Source organism: Anabrus simplex, chromosome 3 (assembly GCF_040414725.1).
Source record: "Anabrus simplex isolate iqAnaSimp1 chromosome 3, ASM4041472v1, whole genome shotgun sequence".
Lineage (NCBI taxonomy): Eukaryota > Metazoa > Arthropoda > Insecta > Orthoptera > Tettigoniidae > Anabrus > Anabrus simplex.
This window is the reverse complement of record NC_090267.1, coordinates 332,148,102-332,171,522: the sequence shown is the minus strand read 5'-3', so window position 1 is coordinate 332,171,522 and position 23,421 is coordinate 332,148,102. Positions and strand designations below refer to the sequence as shown.

General features: G+C 38.2%; 1 protein-coding gene across 1 annotated transcript in view; it reads left to right on the top strand.

Moving 5' to 3' along the window:
• Positions 1-23,421, top strand: part of LOC136866329 (putative mediator of RNA polymerase II transcription subunit 29) — a 254,830-nt gene that overhangs the window by 171,872 nt on the left and 59,537 nt on the right. The window contains exon 15 of the mRNA XM_068226696.1: positions 9,016-9,138. Within this exon, the coding sequence (XP_068082797.1) occupies positions 9,016-9,138 (123 nt within the window). The remainder of the gene's footprint in view (positions 1-9,015; positions 9,139-23,421) is intronic.

Sequence of the window (23,421 nt, the reverse complement as noted above, 5' to 3'; positions counted from 1 at the left end):
ATCATGGAGTAGTAGGATCACTGATGTTATTAGAGCCAATATTTTGGTCCACTTTTACGATCTCTGTAACCATGAAAACAACCTAAATACTGTACACAATTGTCAAGATGGTGCGCCCATGACTTGAAAAAATTGCTCAACATTTGTATTCATATTCATTATATGATATGCGACATGAGGGACAAGCCCTGAGAATTATAATTCTCGATAATTATCGTAGTTTCTTTTATGCATCACGTATTTCCTTGATCATTTGTAATAGTTACGAAAAGTTTGTGAAGGAAGCAGGTATATCTAAGTGGAAATGAAGGAAAAACATGGTAGCAAAAGATCTTAGAGGTCGACACTAATTAGGAACTAATATTTAGAGGCCCCATGAAGAAAAGAAGAAGAAGATGCACTATAATTCCAAACATGACAAATAATTTCTACGTACTTAAGTTAATACACCAGTGATATAAATATCTAATGAAGTCAGTTACACCGGTAGTAGGCCTATGAGTAACTAAAGCCAGTTTCTGATAACCCGTACGAAGAACGGGTACTTTTGCTAGTGGGATGTAAAGCCAATAACATTATTATTATTTACAATTACAAAAAGAGTAATATGGTATTCTTGTCAATGTTCTACAATAATATACGATCTGCTACCAATGTAGCACCTGTGAGTGTTTCATACTAATAATAAAAAATAAAAAAAAGTAATAAAACTCCATACAAAATACGGGGACATCACCCGAGTAGACAAATTCAAATACCTGGGTGAGATCATCATGAAAAATGGATTGGACAAAGAAGCACTTCAGGAGCGAGTACGCAAACTGGAAATAGCCTACCAAACATCCCGCACAATCTACAACAAAAAATGCCTTTCCCAAAACACCAAGATACGTCACTATGAAACAGTTCTGAAGCCAGTAGTTCTATATGCAGCCAAAACCCTGTCCCTAAATGCTAACAAAGGACTCCTTGAAGAACTGGAGAAAAGAGAACGCAAAATTGTGAGAGGAATCTTGGGATCAAAGTACAGAAATGGAATCCATCAAAAGAGATCCAACAAGGAAGTCTACAGCAAAATAGAGAAAATTACCGACACAATCAGAAAAAGACGGGCACGATTTTACGGTCATCTGAAAAGAATGGACGGAAGAAAGTTAACTAAAGAAATCTTTCACTTTTTTGATTCAAACCCCAAAACCACAATTCCCTGGTTTAGAAATACCAAAGAAGACCTGCAAATGCTACATATCTCAGCTGAAGACGTCCTTAACAGAGATCTCTTCCGCAAGAAAATATTGACGAATGGGCTAAACCGAGACGAGCAACCGAAGAGAAGACATGGTGCCCCTTGGACAGAGGAGCGTAAGCAGGCCCACTCACAAAGAATGACGGAAATTTGGGCTCTAAAGAAGGCCAAGTTCAGTGTCAAATGCAACAAGACTTAACGTGGTCCTTGATGGCCCCAGCGAATTATATATATATATATATATATAAGAAGAAGAAGAAGAAGAAGAAATATTGGAAAAATAATCAGATAACGCCAAAGTTCGAGATGGGAAAACTTTAAACTTACAGGTCTAACAAACGACAACTATGGAAAGGACATGATAGGTGATAGGAGCCCTATTGAGGTCCGTGGGAAAGTATGACGTTATGGGGGAGAAAAGGTTCCCGACAGTCACCCTCAAACTATTGATTATCAACAAAATAAAAAGATACAGTTTCAAATAAAACAAAACAAATAAAATGGCCGAGTAGCTGACAATTCACACTAAATCAAAAGATATTTAAATAGACTTACAAAACGAAAACAGTAATCTAATCAAGCTCTTCAGACAATAGGAAATTAACTCCAACATAGTATCGACACTGAATGACGTCGGGCGATCTCAGATAAAATAAAAAATTTAATATGACATACAGTATCGCTATTCAAGAGGGAAAGCTACATTTACATTAAATTACAGAAGGCTATATCTGAAAAGAGAATTTCCTTCAAAATCTAAGATGCAAATTTGGTGAATGTGGAAATCTAGAGGAAAACTCCAACACAGTTTTACATTACCACGGAATGTTACATTAAATGAGTAAAGGCTGAAACACAAGAATGAATTTAAATTAAAAGGCAGTAACATAGCACTTACCATGAGAGACAGGAGTCCCCAGAGGGGGTCAGACCCCGAGCACGTGTGCTTGCTAGGTCAGTCAGATGGAAAAGATGCAGACAAAATACTTAGCTCTCACGAGGAGCCCGAAACAGGAAATCGTGCGATTACAAATAGCCATAACACTCCAGTTTGTGACATTCACCAATGAAAAGTTTTTTAATATTTTGGCCAATAAGAAACACTTTTATTTTGGCCAATTACAAGGAGCTTCGAGAACCATATTTTCTGCTGAACCCGCATATTAGCGGATATTACAAAATGACAGGAAAGAACACTTACGCATGGCACACCTTGCCTCAAAAGTTATGTATCAAAATGCACATCCCTTTATACAATTTGCAGAACAAAATACAATTGGAAACAGAAAATTTAAATACCCAGATCTCTTTGAATATAAATCTTCTTCATAAGCCTAAATATTGATAATTTTAAATATTACACACCATTGATTTATCAAGTCTTTTACTTGAGGTTTTCTGAAATGCATAAGAATGATACATAAAATTCCTCTCTTGATGACGCATAGGTCACAAAAGCTTTGGGTTCACCCATATCTTCAGAAACAGCATTGACATGACAAGGAAGATTAGAGGAGCGATTACACAGCTTAAAAATTCTCATGGAAAATCTAAAATGGAAATCATTGTACTGCAGGTGGAAAATCATACCAGTTTTGGCAAAAAAATTTGCACCCAAAATGAAAGGACAAGGTAACTACTACTGGCATTTTCCATGTAAAATCACGGATTCTGATTTTAACATCTATAGATCCTACTATATTCAAGGAGTTAGAATTAGCAGTATGGCAGGTTAAAGATACAGGCTTCAATGGAGGTAACTTGCAAACAGTTTTCATTCAGTTATACCAGTTCCCACTCATCAATGTGATGCTACTTCCAGAATCTACCAATGCACAGACAGGTTCATTATTTAACCTCTAAGCATATGTAGGGTAATTTCAAGGGGGAATTTCAGAAATGTCACAAGATTGTAGGAAATTGACACTAGGTTCAGACTGGGTTGAAATAAAAAAACCACAAATTAGAGACGCTCTCACATAGCTGCAGGTAGCCAGAAATGAGGCATTTAGGGGATAACCAATTAGGGCATGGGATTACTGTCGGGTTTCTCGCATTCACCAATAAGAAAGTTTGTTATTTTAACCTATCACAGAGCTTTACTAGAACATTCGTTCTGCTGAAACAGCAACTTACCGGAAATTACTGGAAAGATACTCTTAAAAATGACGCGTGGCAGTACACACTGCCACAAAAGTTAGTTACCAATATTAAACGTGCCGTTACTCAACATTACAAAATTCCTTCAAACCAACATCCATAAAATTAAAATTTCACCTTTCTTCATAGATCGAAACTTCTTCAAAATTAATAGTTAATAATGTCCCTTTACATTTCCAAACTTAGATAAAAATATATAAAAATATAGATATCAAATATTTTAATGTTCTTAATGTCTTTTCTTGAGGCTTCCAAAATCAAATAAAATGATACACAACATCTTTCAAAATACAATGAAACAATGAAAAGCAACTGTCTGAACACTGATGACAGTGCTCATCTACATATGCCATACCACATCAAAGACTGCCACAGAAGCATGCAACAGTGGATACATGCTTCTACATAGAGCTGGCATCAGGACATCTGGCCACAAAACAGGGCCAGATCTACATAAAGTACTGACCCATTAAATTGGGGGAAAAGATTAGGAAGAAGTGAAATGCACTTATTTTCAATAATTAATTAATATTTAGCTTTTACCCTTGAGCCTGCCTGCATCAAGCAGCTTTGCAAATCCAAGCAATTGTGTCCTTTGAGTTTCATAAAATTATCACTAATTGGACCGCAAAAGTGTACCGGTTTAACTATTGCAGTGAAATTAATTTGAATAAAATGTTGGTAAACCTTGACTGTCAGATGTTGGAGAAAAACTTTTAGGAGGTGATACTTCCAATGCCGACTAATGTTACATGTATGCAGTTGTTTTTTGTTTGAGTTTGTATATTTATCAACTGTTATATTTCTGGAAATATAGAAGTAGGAATGGTATTATTTGCAATTATTAGCTTTAGTCCATGTCTCCACTTGCATGAGGCTCCCATTTAATTTAAAAAGAAATAGATATTCTCAAATTAATATGTTTTACATGAGTTTACATGGGTGAAAAAATTGAAAAAATGTAACTGTTCAGATTAGGGCTTCTTTTACACACAAGTGGCCTCACAGATTTCTTCATAAAACATTTTATACTTGATTATTCTTACAAGGATTTTAAGGATATCTTTAATAGTTTAGGTAGCATTAAGCAGAGTCTCAGAAATGCTTTTCCTGGACCTAGCACAGTGTTTGTTCTGTCAAGAAATATAGAAATTGTAACCGAGGGCAACCTTTTAAACCGAGCTCAATAGCGGCTGTCGCTTAAGTTCGGCCAGTGTCCAGTATTCGAGAGATAGTGGGTTCGAATCCCACTGTTGGCAGCCATGAAGATGGTTTTCCCGTGGTTTCCCATCTTCATACCAGGCAAATGCTGGGGCTGTACCTTACTTAAGGCCATGGCTGCTTCCGTCCCACTCCTAGCCCTTTCCACTTCCACCGTCGCCGTAAGACCTACCTGTGTCGGTGCGACGTAAAACAACTTATATTATTATTATTATTATTATTATTATTATTATTATTATTATTATTATTATTATTATTATTATTATTATTATTATTATTATTATACATTCGTTTAGCCCCTTAAGAAGCATGTGGAACCATTAAATAGCACTGGTATTCTTCATCTTCTTGTTCTTCTTATCTTCCCAAAACTTCCTCATCCTTTCACTATGGGCCTGCCGTTTTTCTTTTGTCCATGAGTTTTTGAGTTTCAGGCTTTTCTCAGATGGATTCTTGGGTGCAAATTTATGGGTGTTGATCTTTTGTCTGTACGTATTCCTTGTGGTTGCCATTGGATCAACGTCGACTTCTGCGAGGTCATTTTGTGCATCCACTAGCCAGCGAACTTTGGTTTGTCGGTTTCCATTGATAATAAGAAATATTTTCTTCGTCAATTGTGAGTTATCCATTTGTGCTAAATGTCCATAAAATTTCGTATGGCGTTTGCATGCGACTGAAGTGAATCACTCAGTTAATGCATAGAGTTCTTCCAAGCTTTTTCGCATCCATACACCTTCTTAAAACTTGGGCTCGAATATCTTCCTCACTATTTGTCTTTCAATTTTCTCAATGTCCGTGATGTTAATGGTGGGTGATGATGTCTCAGTTGCATAGAGTGTCTCAGGGAGGACAACAGTGTGGTAATAATAATAATAATAATAATAATCGTATGGCCTCAGCTGCCGTTTTGCAGACATTTCGATTTGACGCCATCTGGCTGTCTGCTCGTCAATTTCGACGTTCCGGTTTACTCTGTCTGCCATCTAGCGGACCTAGAGTAAACCGGATCTCTCTTGGGCGTCTATGGCTGAGATTGAATTAATTTTGTCGGGTAAATACCAAATGTATCACCAGAGATCTTTTACATGCCGACATCGTACGACATGGAGTGTCGAATGGACTTTTTTCCGCCCTTCAAAAATCCGACTACCTCTGCCGGGTTCGAACCCGCTATCTTGGGATCCGGAGGCCGACACTCTACCACGGATCCACAGAGGCAGTGTGGTAGTGTTGGAGTTTGGCTTTTGTGTATATTGATTTCTTATTGTAGAATTTCTAGGTGATTATGTATGCTTTACATAGTTTTCCTGCGCGCAATTTGTTGGCTGCTTTTTCATTGCCTGAATTACCAATGATTTCACCCAAGTACTGGAATTGTTTGACTTGTAAAATGTTGCCATATTCGGTCACTAGTGATGTTAGGTGTGTGCACTTGGAGTCCATGTATTGCGTTTTTTCATAGGAGATGTGGAGACCAGTTTTGATTGCAATCTTGTGAAGTTTCTCGATGGCGTGCCTGGCTTCTCTGGGAGTTCGGATAATTATTGCTAGATCGTCAGCAAAGGCAAGGCATTTAATGTTAATCCGTTTATCCGTAATGTTAATCCGGTACCAAGTGGACGGAAGAAAGGAAGAGAATCTTTAGTCAACAGATGAAAGCATCCTGGATCCTCCGCAAACAAAATCATAAATAAAGCTTCGTGTGTTCTGAAAGGGACCATTCATGCATAATAATAATAATAATAATAATAATAATAATAATAATAATAATAATAATAATAATAATAATAATAATAATAATAATAAAGTGAGAGCCTTGAGTTTCAGTAAAAATAAAATGACTGAGAAACTCATGGCAAAAATTAAAGCCTGATCCAGAAGAAAAGTAAGAATATGGTTTACAATATTATTTTCTTTTTAAATTGCAAAATATTAGATTATAGTAATTACATGCTGTGCAATCTACTGTGTAGGAAAGTGATAATCATCCAACTACCTGGTAGTAGAGAAAGGATATATATCAAGCTTCAAAATATTACAGGTGAACTAAAATCAAAATTCATAAGGTAACTGGAGATCACCAATATGTCCAGAACAAGGTGGAAGATGTTTAATTACACGCAATCCCTGAGCCTCCATCTTGGAAACTTACTACATTTTCATAAACCAACAGGCACACGTTGAATTCCCATGCCTAATTTTCACATTTAGTCATGTAAAAATAAACAAAAGTTTCTTCTGGAAGGCATTTAAAGATAATAATCCAAAGGATGATCGTCCAGATCAACCATAATCTTGAATTCTCCCCCTATGTCGAGCGGAGAGCTTAAATTTTCAGTGCATAATGAGAAACACTGTGCAAGCCACACTTCAAAGTTGAGCTCACATGAGCAGCTGACTCCAATGCTGGAGAGGAGCCTGCAGGCAGACAGTCTAGATTATACACATTGCAGGGCCACACTGTTTCTCGGGATCACTACTAAGCTCGGTAGCATGCACTACTTGACACACTTAAAAAGACAGTTCAGCTGAATGGTAGATAATAGCAGGGTTCTAAATACATGTAGTAATTAAGTAAAATCGTGTCCTCGTCCTGAGGTGGTGCAGCTCTCTTCATGCCCACAGGTGAGCTGCATGTACCATTTTAACCATATACCAGCCTTCCTGTCATTTTTAAATTTTTGGCAGTTCCAGGAATCGAACCTGGGCCTCGGAGGATGGCAACTAATAGTGCTAAACATTGCACTGTGGAGGTAGACAATAGATAAAGTTCTGGGTAATCAGTGATACAAATTTCAAAGAATAAGCTTTATGCTCCAGAAGTCATTATGAAGGGGACACTTGTCATGCTTCACTTGATATTGTGGTGGCATATCAGTGCCCTTAAAAATAAGAACATTATTTGGAGAGGTAGAGGGATTTTATGCCGGCCCCGTGGTGTAGGGGTAGCGGGCGTGCCTCTTATCCGGAGGCCCTGGGTTCGATTCCCGGCCAGGTCAGGGATTTTTACCTGGACCTGAGGGCTGGTTCAAGGTCCACTCAGCCTATGTGATTAGAATTGAGGAGCTGTCTGACGGTGAGATAGCGGCCCCGGTCTAGAAAGCCAAGAATAACGGCCGAGAGGATTCGTCGTGCTGACCATACGACACCTCGTTATCTGCAGGTCTTCGGGTTGAGCAGCGGTCGCTTGGTAGGCCAAGGCCCTTCAAGGGCTGTAGTGCCATGGGGTTTGTTTGGGTTGGTTTTAGAGTGTTTTTATATTGACTAAATTTGTTTAACAACTTCACTTATATTTGAGATTTCCACTTGATACAGTTTGTACTAATGCAAATAATTGAAAACACAGCCTTCTGAAGTGTGGTTTCCAACAGGGTCTCTCACAGTCCAGTTTCGTTGACTGAGCAGATCATTACACAGCTCACTGTACTTCCAGAAATCAAGACAGTCTTACTACTGATGTACTCCCAAATTACTTGTCACTGACTAGCAACTGTCTTTTAGTTCATTTGCGGATGTCATCATCATCATCATCATCATCATCATCAGTTCATCGGTTTTCCCTTCCAGCGAGCCGGGTAGGGTGTTTGAAAACGAGCGTCTTCCAAAGTTGCCTATTCAAAAAAATTTGTTGTCGATGACAGATTCCCAGTTCTATCCTCTTCTCTCCTCTTCTCTCCTCTTCTCTCCTCTTCTCTCCATGTCTTCCCTCAGTTGGTCCATCCTTCTTCTTCTTCTTGGTCTTCCAGCTGGTCTTCTACGTGGTATGCTCTTTTTCAAATATGAACATGGTAACCTTTTGCAATTCATTCATCTCAATACTAATTTGCATTCACAGCCCCAATCTACATATAGACCAACGGGGGATTCTCGCAGTTTCAATTTCCAGATGAATTGGGCACCTTCCAGCCTCTTGTGTTGAGTTTCCTTATCGTGAGTCTCAGCTATTTACTGATGGTATTGGTTTGCTTGCTGCGAGACCTACACACATTGTCACCACTGTACCAGCACCCCTGCATTCTTAGCTGTCATTGTCAGGTATTAGAGAAACTGACTGGACAGTCAAAATGATATTGTTCATAATAATAAACAGAAAAATTGCAACCATTACATTCCTAAAACAAGTTACCTTCTATGAATGGTATCAGATTACAAGTCTTACTCAAAATCGAGATAAATACTTGATTTCCATACTTCTTTCATACATTCACTTTACTATTATATTTGATTCTTAATATTAAAATACATTCTTTCCTAATTATTCATGATATTTATTCTCTGACCTAGTTATGAACGGAATTTAGTTTTTACTGTTGTTTAATGTAAAATTAGAACTTTAGTTTGATTATGCTGAAATTGCAGTTTAAGTAAATCTTCTTTACTTTCCTCAGATCTGAGAACCAGCAGATAGGTAAACCAAAGAAGCTGGAGCAGGAGCAGGAGCAGGAGCAAAAAAAGAAGAACAAAAACAAGAACAAGAACAAGAACAAGCCACAGGTGACATCAACTCAGAAGTGAGTATATAAAACACATTAACTCCTTGAGGCAGTTAATCGTGACATGTTCATCAAGTGTTGCTTATTGCCTAGTTCATTACAATGTGTATGTAACTAGCTCATTACACAGACAGTACACTATGGACTGAGTGCAGAAATGATGACTATTTTTTAAGCCTTAGACATTGTCTACCTGAACAACGTCTAAGTTGATGATGATCTTCCATTGCATAAACAATACAGTGAAACCTCGATTCTCTGTTTTTCGAGGGACCATGAAAATAAAACGTACAATACGGGAAAACGGAAAATCCGGGAATGAATGAAAACCATCAACAATTTGGCTAAACATCACAAAAATGAAATATGTATCATTATAATTTTACAAAACTCCTAAACCAAACCAAACTACAGCCCCAGTGGAACTTTGCCTGCCAAGCGACCGCTGCTCAGCCCGAAGGACTCCAGATTACGAGGTGCGCATGGTCAGTGTGACGAATCCTCTCGGCCGATATTCCTGGCTCTGTAGATCGGGGTCGCCATCTCACCATTAGATAGCTCCACAATTAAAGGTAATCACGTAGGCTGAGTGGACCTGGAATCAGACTTATATCCAGGTAAAATTGTCTGACCTGGTCGCAATCGAACTCGGGCCTCTGGATGAGAGGCGGGCATGTTAGACCACGAAACCGCATTAATTACCGGTACGCGAGTTCAAAATCTCGATACTTTATATTCAGTTTTACAGGGGAATCTTCGTCAGTTTCCCGTGAAAACTTCTTTCAGTTCAGCGACTTTGATTAGGCTAGCCAAACTCTTCGAAAAATCTAATAACGCCAAGCCAAACGACAATCGACCACAAGTAGTTTTTAATTCTCTCATCTAATAAAATAAAGCACATTAGATACGAAAGCACCCAAAATGAATGCGAAATCCGTTCATTTCTTAATCTTTCATTGTAATTTGGTCTCCGGTATACTGTTCATAGTCAGTTTCTGGAAATCTCGTACCGCGCAAATTAGGCCTACGTCGACTTTTAAAGGTTATGTTGAACTCGAAAACATGGTTTCGAATGCAAGTATCGATTCTTAAAAGTTCTCCAATGCATTATATTCAATTCTGCGCGTCACAAATCCAATCAAATTGGAAAGATAAAAGAAATATCAAAACTTCAGAAACTACGGTTATTCGTGACCTTGAGGTCATCTGGAAAGCGCGCTCGCTGCACATGTCAGTACGAGTTTGAAATTATACCAACCATTTAAAATGTAACGTGCTCAAATAAAACGACTGCGGTTTTTTGGTATTTTAACACGTAAACGTAAAATTCCCAGTCTTACATTAGGACCTAAACAGTAATAGGCAATTCCAAGACCTCCCATGGCTTTCTTTTTTTAAAATGTAAGGTGCAACATCTGTTTTGGTCTCGCTAACATAATCATGTACGATAATATCAAAAATACTGAATTTGTGTTAAGAAGCAGTTTCGATTCCTGCCTGAAAGCCCAGTTACTCTGCAGTGCCCTGAGCAAAGTGCCAAAAACCTCTTCGGCAGTACGTTCGAAAAAAGTAAAAATATAAACATCTTTTATAAGTGCGAACATTTGACGAAACTCGTTCCGTCTTCAAGCAGAGCTATTGTTTATAAGTTTCATTTCCGTATTGATGGATATTACTTTACATAAAAACAATATATATACAATTCTCCACCTTATCAATACGAATTTATTTTACATTACAAATATTCAAGACTAGTTTCGACCCCTATAGGGTCATCCTCAGTTGACATGCATTGTAAATTGTTCATAAAAACATCACGTATAGTGGTAAAAGTTAGACTAGTTTAGGCTGATCATTAATGTTTGGTATGTCTAGTACATGACTAGTGTGCATTGTTCATAAAGACATATATTACATTACTGCTACTACTATCCAAATTTAAATTATATAGTATGGAACACAGATGTGTTTGTGTAACTCAACAGTGACAAGTTCAAATATTTACAGAATTGGCTGTTGATTAGTCACATGATATTACAGAACACAGGCTTGAACATTTTTGAGTGTCAGTGCAACATCTTGCTTTTATACATACTAGAAGCTAAATTCATTTTGTAAAGTCATTACATTCTGATTGGAACTTAGTGTGAGGTTAAAGTTGAATAAAATATGTGCTAATGTGGACATTAAAATAATGTTAAAATGGGCATATAATCAAAAACAATGGTATGTATGCCACACATGTCTAGTATAAAAACTCATTACATTGATGCTGTTAGTGTGCAGTACAGCATATACACTGATTTGGCATAAATGGATTTGTATATATATTGTTCCAACAAAGTGGATCCATAAAAATATAAGATGTATAGATAATTAGTATTATAATGATCCACTGCAAATTAGGTAATGCTGTTGTTTATCTGAAGATCTATTGGCAGCTACAGATATTAAAGTTATTAAAAATGTTAATGGAACATGTTTTCTTCCGTAGACGCGATGTTTAAGATTGGTGGCATTGGTCAAATATGATGAAAGTTATGCGTCTTGGTGCAGGTTGGTTAGTTCTGGAAGCTTGTATGTAATGAGCAACCAAGGTGGAGTGTCTGGAAATAGAAATAAAAGTGTGATAATGTTGTGGATAGAAAGTGTGATAGTGAAACGTATGTCGTTTACTTACGTAAAGTGCTGGAGTCGTGCGTTCTTAGTAGCTGCCTGTTGGGATCTGGTGCGCGTAGCTCTGAGATTGTAGTTAGCGGCGGTGGAGGGGAGGTTTGGGGGGATAGGTGGAGTGTTAGTAATAGGAGTGGGGTTGGAGGGGGGAGGGTTTTGAGGCGGTTGATTTGAACATATCGATTTTTGCTTGTTTATTCTTTTGATATAGAAATCTTTTAATAAGGGAATTACTGCATGAAAAAGGATGTTATTTCTGTCTATACTTTCATTTAGGTTGGAGTTTGGATTCACATATTTGTCTAAATTTATGTAAAATTCTTCTATTATACTGAGTAAGGGACTTTTTGGGTTCATGTTAAGGATTTGCATGTCGTTCTTAATGTCTGTGAAATTATGTTTTTGATCGTCAATATGCTGACCCATAGCCGAAAAATGTCTGTGCTTGACGGCGTTTACATGTTCATTATATCGTATTAAAAAACTTCTACCGGTAAGTCCTATATAGCTGGCTTGGCAGTCGTTACATTTTAGGCGATAGACTCCTGAATGATTGTATTTATTCGTGTTATTAACTAATTTGGAATTGTATAGTATGTTGGTGTTGTTGCGTGCCGTTTTATATGCTATTTTTAGGCCTTGTTTTTTGAAGATGTTTGTTATGGGATGTATATGGTTATTGTTATAAGTAAACAGTGCATATTCTTTTTTATTTTTAGTGATTCTAGTTAGCTTGGTTTTAGGTTGATTTTTGACTTTATTGATGATCCGGTTTATCATTTCTCTTTTGTATCCATTTTGTTTTGCTATTTCATTTCCACTTTCAAAAGAAAATCTAAATAAAGAACTAAACACAATCCATGAAATAGCAAAACAAAATGGATACAAAAGAGAAATGATAAACCGGATCATCAATAAAGTCAAAAATCAACCTAAAACCAAGCTAACTAGAATCACTAAAAATAAAAAAGAATATGCACTGTTTACTTATAACAATAACCATATACATCCCATAACAAACATCTTCAAAAAACAAGGCCTAAAAATAGCATATAAAACGGCACGCAACAACACCAACATACTATACAATTCCAAATTAGTTAATAACACGAATAAATACAATCATTCAGGAGTCTATCGCCTAAAATGTAACGACTGCCAAGCCAGCTATATAGGACTTACCGGTAGAAGTTTTTTTAATACGATATAATGAACATGTAAACGCCGTCAAGCACAGACATTTTTCGGCTATGGGTCAGCATATTGACGATCAAAAACATAATTTCACAGACATTAAGAACGACATGCAAATCCTTAACATGAACCCAAAAAGTCCCTTACTCAGTATAATAGAAGAATTTTACATAAATTTAGACAAATATGTGAATCCAAACTCCAACCTAAATGAAAGTATAGACAGAAATAACATCCTTTTTCATGCAGTAATTCCCTTATTAAAAGATTTCTATATCAAAAGAATAAACAAGCAAAAATCGATATGTTCAAATCAACCGCCTCAAAACCCTCCCCCCTCCAACCCCACTCCTATTACTAACACTCCACCTATCCCCCCAAACCTCCCCTCCACCGCCGCTAACTACAATCTCAGAGCTACGCGCACCAGATCCCAACAGGCAGCTACTAAGAACGCACGACTCCAGCACTTTACGTAAGTAAACGACATACGTTTCACTATCACACTTTCTATCCACAACATTATCACACTTTTATTTCTATTTCCAGACACTCCACCTTGGTTGCTCATTACATACAAGCTTCCAGAACTAACCAACCTGCACCAAGACGCATAACTTTCATCATATTTGACCAATGCCACCAATCTTAAACATCGCGTCTACGGAAGAAAACATGTTCCATTAACATTTTTAATAACTTTAATATCTGTAGCTGCCAATAGATCTTCAGATAAACAACAGCATTACCTAATTTGCAGTGGATCATTATAATACTAATTATCTATACATCTTATATTTTTATGGATCCACTTTGTTGGAACAATATATATACAAATCCATTTATGCCAAATCAGTGTATATGCTGTACTGCACACTAACAGCATCAATGTAATGAGTTTTTATACTAGACATGTGTGGCATACATACCATTGTTTTTGATTATATGCCCATTTTAACATTATTTTAATGTCCACATTAGCACATATTTTATTCAACTTTAACCTCACACTAAGTTCCAATCAGAATGTAATGACTTTACAAAATGAATTTAGCTTCTAGTATGTATAAAAGCAAGATGTTGCACTGACACTCAAAAATGTTCAAGCCTGTGTTCTGTAATATCATGTGACTAATCAACAGCCAATTCTGTAAATATTTGAACTTGTCACTGTTGAGTTACACAAACACATCTGTGTTCCATACTATATAATTTAAATTTGGATAGTAGTAGCAGTAATGTAATATATGTCTTTATGAACAATGCACACTAGTCATGTACTAGACATACCAAACATTAATGATCAGCCTAAACTAGTCTAACTTTTACCACTATACGTGATGTTTTTATGAACAATTTACAATGCATGTCAACTGAGGATGACCCCATAGGGGTCGAAACTAGTCTTGAATATTTGTAATGTAAAATAAATTCGTATTGATAAGGTGGAGAATTGTATATATATTGTTTTCAAGCAGAGCTGTCGAAATGCGCCGTGTCTCCTTGGAATTGTTGTCGCCACGCTCTGCTTTATGATTTTCCGAGATTCTCTAAACAATACCAGATACAGTAGAGACAATACATGACACTGAGCGATATATCGAGGGACAGCTATTGGAGCTCACTCTAGCGGATAGACCTGACCGGTACTGATTCTGTCATAAGAGCACGTGTATTTTTGTGTGAAGTTTTTGGTGTTATTTATGCGTTTTCAGTGAGTTGACACAATTAAATAGTAGCGTGTGTCATTCCTTGATATCTCCTCTCACCATGAGGGGAAAGATATGTGCTGTGTTTGGCTGCAGTAATTACGAAGTAGAGAAAAATGCGCGCTCGTTCTTCAGGTTCCCTCGTGACAAGAACATGTAAGTAATATTGTGTTTGCATATATATTCTTCCAGTGACAGAGATTTTTATAGTAGGGCCTACTTCATAATCTTCTGACCTGCTCGACTCATGTTTTAACGGGCTTAAAATATAATACGCATATTTTATTGTATAGTGCAGCAGTTAACCTTCAATACCGATGTGTTGTTGTAGGTGTGATCTGTGGGTTTTGAAATGTCACAGAAGCGATTTGGATAAAGTGTACAAGAAAGAAGGGACGTTACGCTTGTATAAGAATTATAAGATCGGTTCAGATCATTTCCAGGCCAGCGACTTTAAAAATCCTCGACTATACAGCCAAGGGTATGTTACATTTTTACTCTAATTGTACGTAAATATTCCTCAAAGCATCACTATCGACAACATTTTCAAACTTTTCTTTCTTTTATCCCTCTTCTCAGATTAAAGCCGGGATTTTATAGATTTTCTTTCTGTTAGTAGGCTTCATGTTAAGAGGAAAATTGTCCAGCTATTAAATGTTAATTCATTGCATCATATGTGTAAGGAATGTGCCAATATTTTTATTGACAAATGTCTTAATGTGATGATACATTGTTTTTAAACGAGGATAAAAGACAAATCCAACCGTAAGATTTCAGGCAGGTATGCTAAAGCTAAAAAAGTAATGCATAAATGAAAGAACAAGCCATTTCACAGCAGTCCATTTCACACCTTGTTTATATGTCTAATTTCAGTCTTTGAATAATAACCTTTTAAATAATTCTTCATTCATTTATCCAGAATTGCTTTAGCAACTTCGAAGTTAATATCTCAATACCACTTTCTTTCTAGACGTAATTTATTTATCCATTTCCGTATATACATTTCCATTGATATTTGAATTTTGCGCGATTTGTTCAGGTCAAGTCACTAGGAGCGCCACCGTCGAATTATCTCCCATTTTAGCACGGCGAAATCCGTAAGTGTCGTGTATTGTCTCTACTGTATTTGACAGTACCACCCGAATGCGATGCTAAGATGGTCCCTTATGCAAGGTAACCGCCGATCGCTTTTCCAGTACCGGTACAGTACTTGCTTTAATTATCGCAGTGACGGGGCGTTAACGCCAAGATCCATAAATATGCCATAGCCGTCCTTTTGTGAGATACAGTGTATTAAAAAACGATTGATCGAGGATTTAGCGTTGATGGGACTGGAATCTCTGGACGGTTGATCCGGGAAATCGTTTCTTCGAGGAACGGATAATGCGGGACTTTTACAACGTGATTTAATTACGATGCTTGCGGGACCACGTAATTTGAACGCATATTCCGGGAAAACGTATTTTCCGGGAACGGATAATCGAGGTTCCACTGTATTCAGCCAGTGTTTAGCTATATATCGTTTAAAGTTTCAATATTGGTTCGAAAATGGGAATAGAAATATCTTTAATGCAACTCTTTGCTTGTTGCTACCAATGAAATTTGTCGGCGCACGTGCCAAACGTTAGTCAGCTGTCATCTTCCTACACATTACTCAAATATGGGAAAGCATGAGCAACACTTGCCCACAGATATGAATATTGTTTTTAGTGGAAATTAAATCTCATAATATTATCGATATGCCACCGTACGATGAAATGTAGTTTTGATTGTAGTGTTGTTATGGCGAGTGTAATCTAAATAGCTTTGGCGAAGCAAAGATGAAGCAATAGTGCTGTGTAACTGAGTGAGTTGTATGGGCCCTATAAACGTAGCTTGCATTCTGGAGATCATAGGTTCCAAACGGACCATCGGCAGTCCTGAGGATTGTTTTCCATAGTTTCCCCATTTTTGCACCAGGCAAATACTGGAGCTGTTATTATGGCCACGGCTCTTTTTCCCCAGTCCTTGCCTTTTCCTATCTCATAGATGCCGAAAACTTATCTGAATTAGTTTGATGATTATCCAAATAAAAAAAATCACAACCTACTTTTTTAGTGTAACTACTATGTGTGCTTACTTAGCAGTAAATATGATATAGTTGAATCCCTCCCGGTTGGTATACAAGGGTAATCCCAAAAATAAGGTCTCCTATTTTTTTATAAATACAGAACTGTTTGTATGGCTGTTGGTCACAATATTGTGAAGAGTGTTTCCCGCGCTTGCATATAAACATGCGCATGCTGCACTGAGGCACTCAGACTTGGCTTGGCAGCCGTTGAGAATGAGCTCCCGTTGGATGTTACCACCAAGTGCGAAGTGCGTGCAGTTATTCAGTTTTTTAACGCAAAAGATATTGAACCGATTGAAATCCATCGCCAATTTACGGAAGTGTATGGTGAGTCGTGCATGGATGTAAAAAGTGTTTGTAAGTGGTGTAGAGAGTTTGCAGCCAGTCAAACTGAAATTCACGATGAACAAAGGAGCGGGAAACCGTCAATTTCCATCGAGACAGTCGTGAAGGTTGAGCAAATCATGCGTGAAGATCGGCGGATCACCCTGGATGATCTCTGCACTTTGGTTCCTGAGGTTTCCCGAAGCGCTGGTCACAGAATTTGAATGGAAAAGTTGAAATACCAGAAGGTGTGTGCAAGATGGGTCCCACGCATGCTGATTGAAGACCACATGTGGCAACGAATTGATTCTTCTCACGCATTTCTTCAATGCTTTGCAGCCGAACAGGAGAACTTTTTGGACTCAGTTGTCATGGGTGACAAAACCTGGCCATTCCACTTTACACATGAGACCAAGCAACAATCATGTCAGCAGCAGCATCCCTCTTCGCCAAAACTGCGGAAATTCAAGCAAACACAGTCTGCCGGTAAAGTCACGACAACTGTGTTTTGGGGGTTTTGTTTGTCGACTTTATGCCCGCTGGGACCAAAATTAACGCTGATAGGTACTGTGAGACCTTGAAAAATCTCAGACGGGCAATTCAGAACCGGAGAAGAGGAATGTTGAGCAAGGGCGTAAACATTCGACAATGCTTGCCCGCATGTTGCCTGGCAAACTGTTGGTCTCCTGCAATATTTTCAGTGGAATATCATCACCCACCCACCCTATAGTCCTGACTTGGTGCCCAGTGACTATCACTTGTTCCCTAAGTTGAAAGAACATTTGGCTGTAAAGCGATTCAACACCGATGACGAGGTGAAAGATGAGGTTCACAACTTCCTGAGTAGCATGGCGGCGAGCTGGTATGACATGGGCATACAAAAATTGTCACAGCCTCTACAAAAATGCATTGACTGAAATGGTGATTATGTAGAAAAATACAGTAGAAGTCCATTATAGCGAGAATTTACAGCAGCGAAAAATTTACTTGCTATAGCGGAGTGTCGTTATATCCAATTTTTGTATAAAAGTCGGAAAAAAACCCATATGCATTAAAATTCTTTATGAAACGGCAATCAGTTTGTTCAAAACTTGCGTTTCCGCAGATGATATCCACACTACAGCTTACTTGTTATTTTTCGAAATCCGATACTACGCGAAAGTGTATGTTTAATTTCATTCTGAAAAAATACAGTAACGTATTTCTTCAAATCCACGATGTACCCCACTTTTTCCTTCAAAAATTTAAATCAGGCTCAAAAAGTATTTTGTAAAATCATATGAATGCCTTTGTTGTACACTAGGCCTATGCATTTCAGTCTATTTTTAGACGTCGAACATTGGCTTTCATCATGCCGTATTTTTCTTTTCTTGCGGCCGCACAATTATTCTTTATTTCCGCAGGTTTAACAATGATTAACTTATAAATTGGCGTAATAATACCGAAGAGAACCCGTTGAAAATTCCATGCGGCTCTACAATACGACGATCCATCAGGAAATTATTCTTGCTGTCTATAAAACTGTTATTTTTACTTAGCGTTAGATATAACCGGCTACCTGTACACGCATGTCTCGCTTGCCGCCTAGCGATGTATAGGCCTACAATCACGGACGTTGAAAGTCAACGAACGAGTTTATTGTGCCACGGTATGGCCATTCCGGCCTTGCGATTTTCGTGCACATACCTCACAATTTCATCTTCGACTTCTTTAAAGTGTCCTTGTTGCGGACCACTGAATGTATTTTTTGTACAGTACACATATTTTTAGCTCTTTGTCTTCATGCTAACGTCAAATATTGGCTTTAGTTAGGCCTATGCTGTATTTTCTTGCGGCTGTACAATTACTTTACATTTCCGAGTGTTTAATAACCATTAACTTAAAATTGGCATCATAAAATCGACGAGAACTCATTGAAAATTTGCCGGCAATACCTTTTCCACGTATCCTTACAATACGACTATCCATCACGAAAATATTCCTGCTGCCTATAAAACTTCATTTTACTAAGCATTAAGTACAATGACGCGTTATAACTCTGCCACTGAGTAGCCGGCCTGTCTAAGAATTCGAAGGCTCGCATGTTTTGATGCCATTCTGCAGATTTGAGAAATGTTTTTGTAGAGGCTAATAGAACGTCATTCTCTCTTCACTATTTCCCGAGATCCAGTAACGTTACACACAAGCCATGTACAACCGGTTATCGCGGCTAGTGATGTATAATAACGAGGCGGTCGTTTATTGTCAACGAGTTTTGTGTATGCGTTCACGTGCAGGGGTGAAAGGAAGCAGCATAGTTACCGTGGTAGATGCCAGTGGTATCCATTAACTTACTGTTAGGCTGTGAATGCAAGACAACCCTTGAGTTTTCGCATGAGATTCTGAGAGAAATAACCATTGTCTTGGATTCGGAGAAATACGGTATCACTCCAGAGGTTTCTGTAGTAAACACTTCAGTTTTCTTCTTCAAACGGCGTCACCTAACCTAAGGCTTCGGCCACAGTGCAGGCGGCGAGCGGAGCGTTGCCGCTATCGAAAAGTTGAAGAGTGGGGAGGAGAGAGCGCCTGTGTGGACATCTAGCGAGAGTCAGTAAACGGCGCGGCATCTCCCCTGAACGAGGTGATTAGTTTCAAAGTTTTCTCGTTTGTCTCTGCTTGTAGATTTTTTAAAATCTAAACTGAAGAATTCGACGCAGGACTACGAGAGAATTTCGTAATCATCCAGTAAATAAATAACGTGAAATGCATGGGGAGTTTCACTATTTATATGGAGAACTGAATTGATTTCCTGGTAAGATTTTTCAAATATACTTTTATGTCCATTCAAACTTTTGACTTTTTTCTGAAACTTAAGGCGTGACTGGAGAAGCAAGTCACCAACTTCCAGAGACCCATTAAAGTCAGATGTAATGACGAACACAAGTTTTCATATTGCCAATATATTATAAAGGACAATAATATTAATTAAACAATAATAATAGGGCGTAGAATAATAATAATAATAATAATAATAATAATAATAATAATAATAATAATAATAATAATAATAATATGATGCATTAAATACAATAATGTTTATGTCCATAACCGTGATTGATTTTTAACTCTATTTATCTTGTATATTTAAGATCGTTCCAATTTCTTTCCAGGCTTCCCTTGTCACTATTGGGTTTTCGACGTTCTTCTCTCTGTCGTTCTATAGGAAAGTTCAGGTTTGAACTTCAGAAATCAGCACTTAACATCTCCTCTCTTGTTAACTCACGAACAATCATTGCGAGCGGCGCAGCTGAAATCTCAAACAGGAGTGAGCGGCTGGCGGCAGGCAGTGTTGTCCTTGAGCCAATTTCCCCTCCAAAATGACGCGCCGCTGGCACTATGGCCACATGCATTTGCTAACGCAGGTTTGAGTCTCATCTTTGCCGCCACGCAACGCTCCGCTCGCCGCCTGCACTGTGGCCGAAGCCTAACCGTATATGTATCATGAAAACATATTTGGATCACATGTAGAGAAATGATAACCTCCTCGCTAAAAATTCACATGTAAATAGCCTTTCCGAAATTTAACTAGACGCGAGAAGATATGAACTATCCTCTGAATTCAGTGATGAACTCTGCCATATCTTGAGGTGTATCACATTCTTACTTAATTTCCGTATGTAACATTAAAATTAAGAGATCGTTTACCTCAGTCTTTATTTCTAATGAGTTAACAACTGCCTTCGGCCACGTAATTTACGCATTTATTACGAAAATGTGTTATCCTCTTTCATTTTGAAATTTTATTTTTGAGAATATCAGTCGACCCGTGTTACTAATCGACTCCAACATCGCCTTCGAATGTCGACGAGAGAGCTCGCAAATGCACATAGTGAGGAAACTATACCGTATCGAAGATGATCGATCGCATTTTGTAGCAAATGTTTCAGTATCTTATTCAAACAGTGTCACCTATCCTAACTTATCCGCATTATACGTATGATGAAAACACACTTCAAGCGCCAATAGAGAAATGATAACCTTCTCGCTATAAATGTTCATAATAGCTTTTCCGTAATATATCCAGACGCGAGAAAATATAAACTAACCTCTGACATCAATTATGCACTCTACCATATCTCCAGGTGTATCCTATTCTTACTAAATTGCAGTATTTAGCCTTAAAATTAAGCGGTCATTTAGTCAACCTTACTTTTAACGAGTTAATAACCGTTATCGGACACGTTATTTACGCATTTATTACCAAATTGTCCTCTTTCATTTCGAATTTTCTTTACGGAACAGCAGTCGACGGGTATTATTAATCGACTCCGACATCCCGTTCGAATGTCGACGAGAAAAGTCGCTAGTGGACTTAGGGAGGAAACGATACCAAAGGTAATCGATCGCATGCAATATAATTGCTGGGGTGCATAAATATCGGGAACGGAAAATATCGCACCCGCTTAATCGCTCGTAATAACGGATGCGTTAGTGATAGGTATCTCGCTGTAACCGAAGGACGACACGCAGTTTAATATAGGAATTTTGAAGGGACAGAAAGATACTGCTGCTATAACGGAGTTCTCATTATGTGCCGTACTCGCTATTGCGGACTTCTACTGTAGCTAAATGTTCATGCTGTAAAATGATGTAAACCATTGTAGAAATAAACAGGTCTATGTATTTATAAAAATAATAGGAAACCTTATTTTTGGGATTACTTTTGTATGTGACAGCCCTCTGACAATCGGGACAGGTTATTCTGATATGGATGTAGTCGAAGTGATCTATAATTTCAGGGAAATTATCCCATGTATAATAAAATATATTGTTTGCCAAGAATTGTAGTCAAGTTGACACTTACCAGACTGTCCCTTGTGTCAGTCTCAAGAAACAGGTATCTCTTCAAAAGCAAAATCATATTTTAAAATGTACCTCCCCATACATTTCAAATGAATTGCTGCGATTTTGCAGCAGACGACCCACATAGAGTCCATCAGACTAACGTTTCTTCCTGGAATCGTCTCAACATGATAATACAAATTATATGTTTCATGGTACATAACTTCTGATTGTGTGATTCACTCCTCACATTTGAGGTTAAACAGTGTTCTCACCTGTGTTTAATGGCCGGTTGAATATCGGTTTTAGACAGTGTCTAAATCATAAATAACGCCTTTGTAATGCAGCAGCCATACTTAGACATTGTTTGACCATAGACATCATATAAACACCATTTCTGCATCTGAAAGGAGAATACTACAGTGATATTAATGCCTTTAGCAGTGAATTAAAATTCAAGTGGTTACCCCTAAGGCGGGTATAATTTCAATGAAGTAAGAGCAAAAGTTACAGTTTACTGGAACAAATATTTTGAGGGTCACAAACTATGTCCTTTTTTTTTTTTTGCTAGGGGGTTTACGTCGCACCGACACAGATAGGTCTTATGGCGACGATGGGATAGGAAAGGCCTAGGAGTTGGAAGGAAGCGGCCGTGGCCTTAATTAAGGTACAGCCCCAGCATTGGCCTGGTGTGAAAATGGGAAACCACGGAAAACCATCTTCAGGGCTGCCGATAGTGGGATTCGAACCTACTATCTCCCGGATGCAAGCTCACAGCCGCGCGCCTCTATTCGCACGGCCAACTCGCCCGGTAAACTACCGTATTTCACGGCATAATCGTCGCCACCGCGTAATCGTCGCATCCTTTATTTTCAATACAAAAATCGGACTTTAAACCTTTAATTACATAATCGTCGCACGTCCAAATTTTGTTCACTAATCTGGTTAAAAGGTAAATGGAACTGCAACGTAAGTTGCACATGAATGCGCAGTTTAAATACGTGTATGGTTTACGGGCAATTTGGCAACACAGTCACGTTTGCGACATGTTGCACAACGTATAAATAAATAATACCGGTATATGTACGACGCATGGCTTACCGGTAGGCTATCGGCAGTTTGACAACGTGGTTGCGAGACAGTGTACTATTTATTCACCACCTACATATTATGAGTTCCCATTTGAAATACGTAAGGCTGTAAGTTATCGCTTATCGGCAACGTCGCCAGGAAATACTGGCTAGGTAGGTTGAATGGACCTCGAACCAGCCCTCAGATACAGGTAAAATTCCCTGACCCGGCCGTGAATTGAACCCGAGGCCTCCGTGTAAGAGGCAAGCACGCTACCCCTACACCATGGGGCCGGCTCCTGTGTTATTGCGCACGAAGTGAAATCCAAGACGATAACGCAGATTTCCACGGAATTATTCAGCCGAATTATTTACGATGTCTCAGTTGTCATCGCTAGAC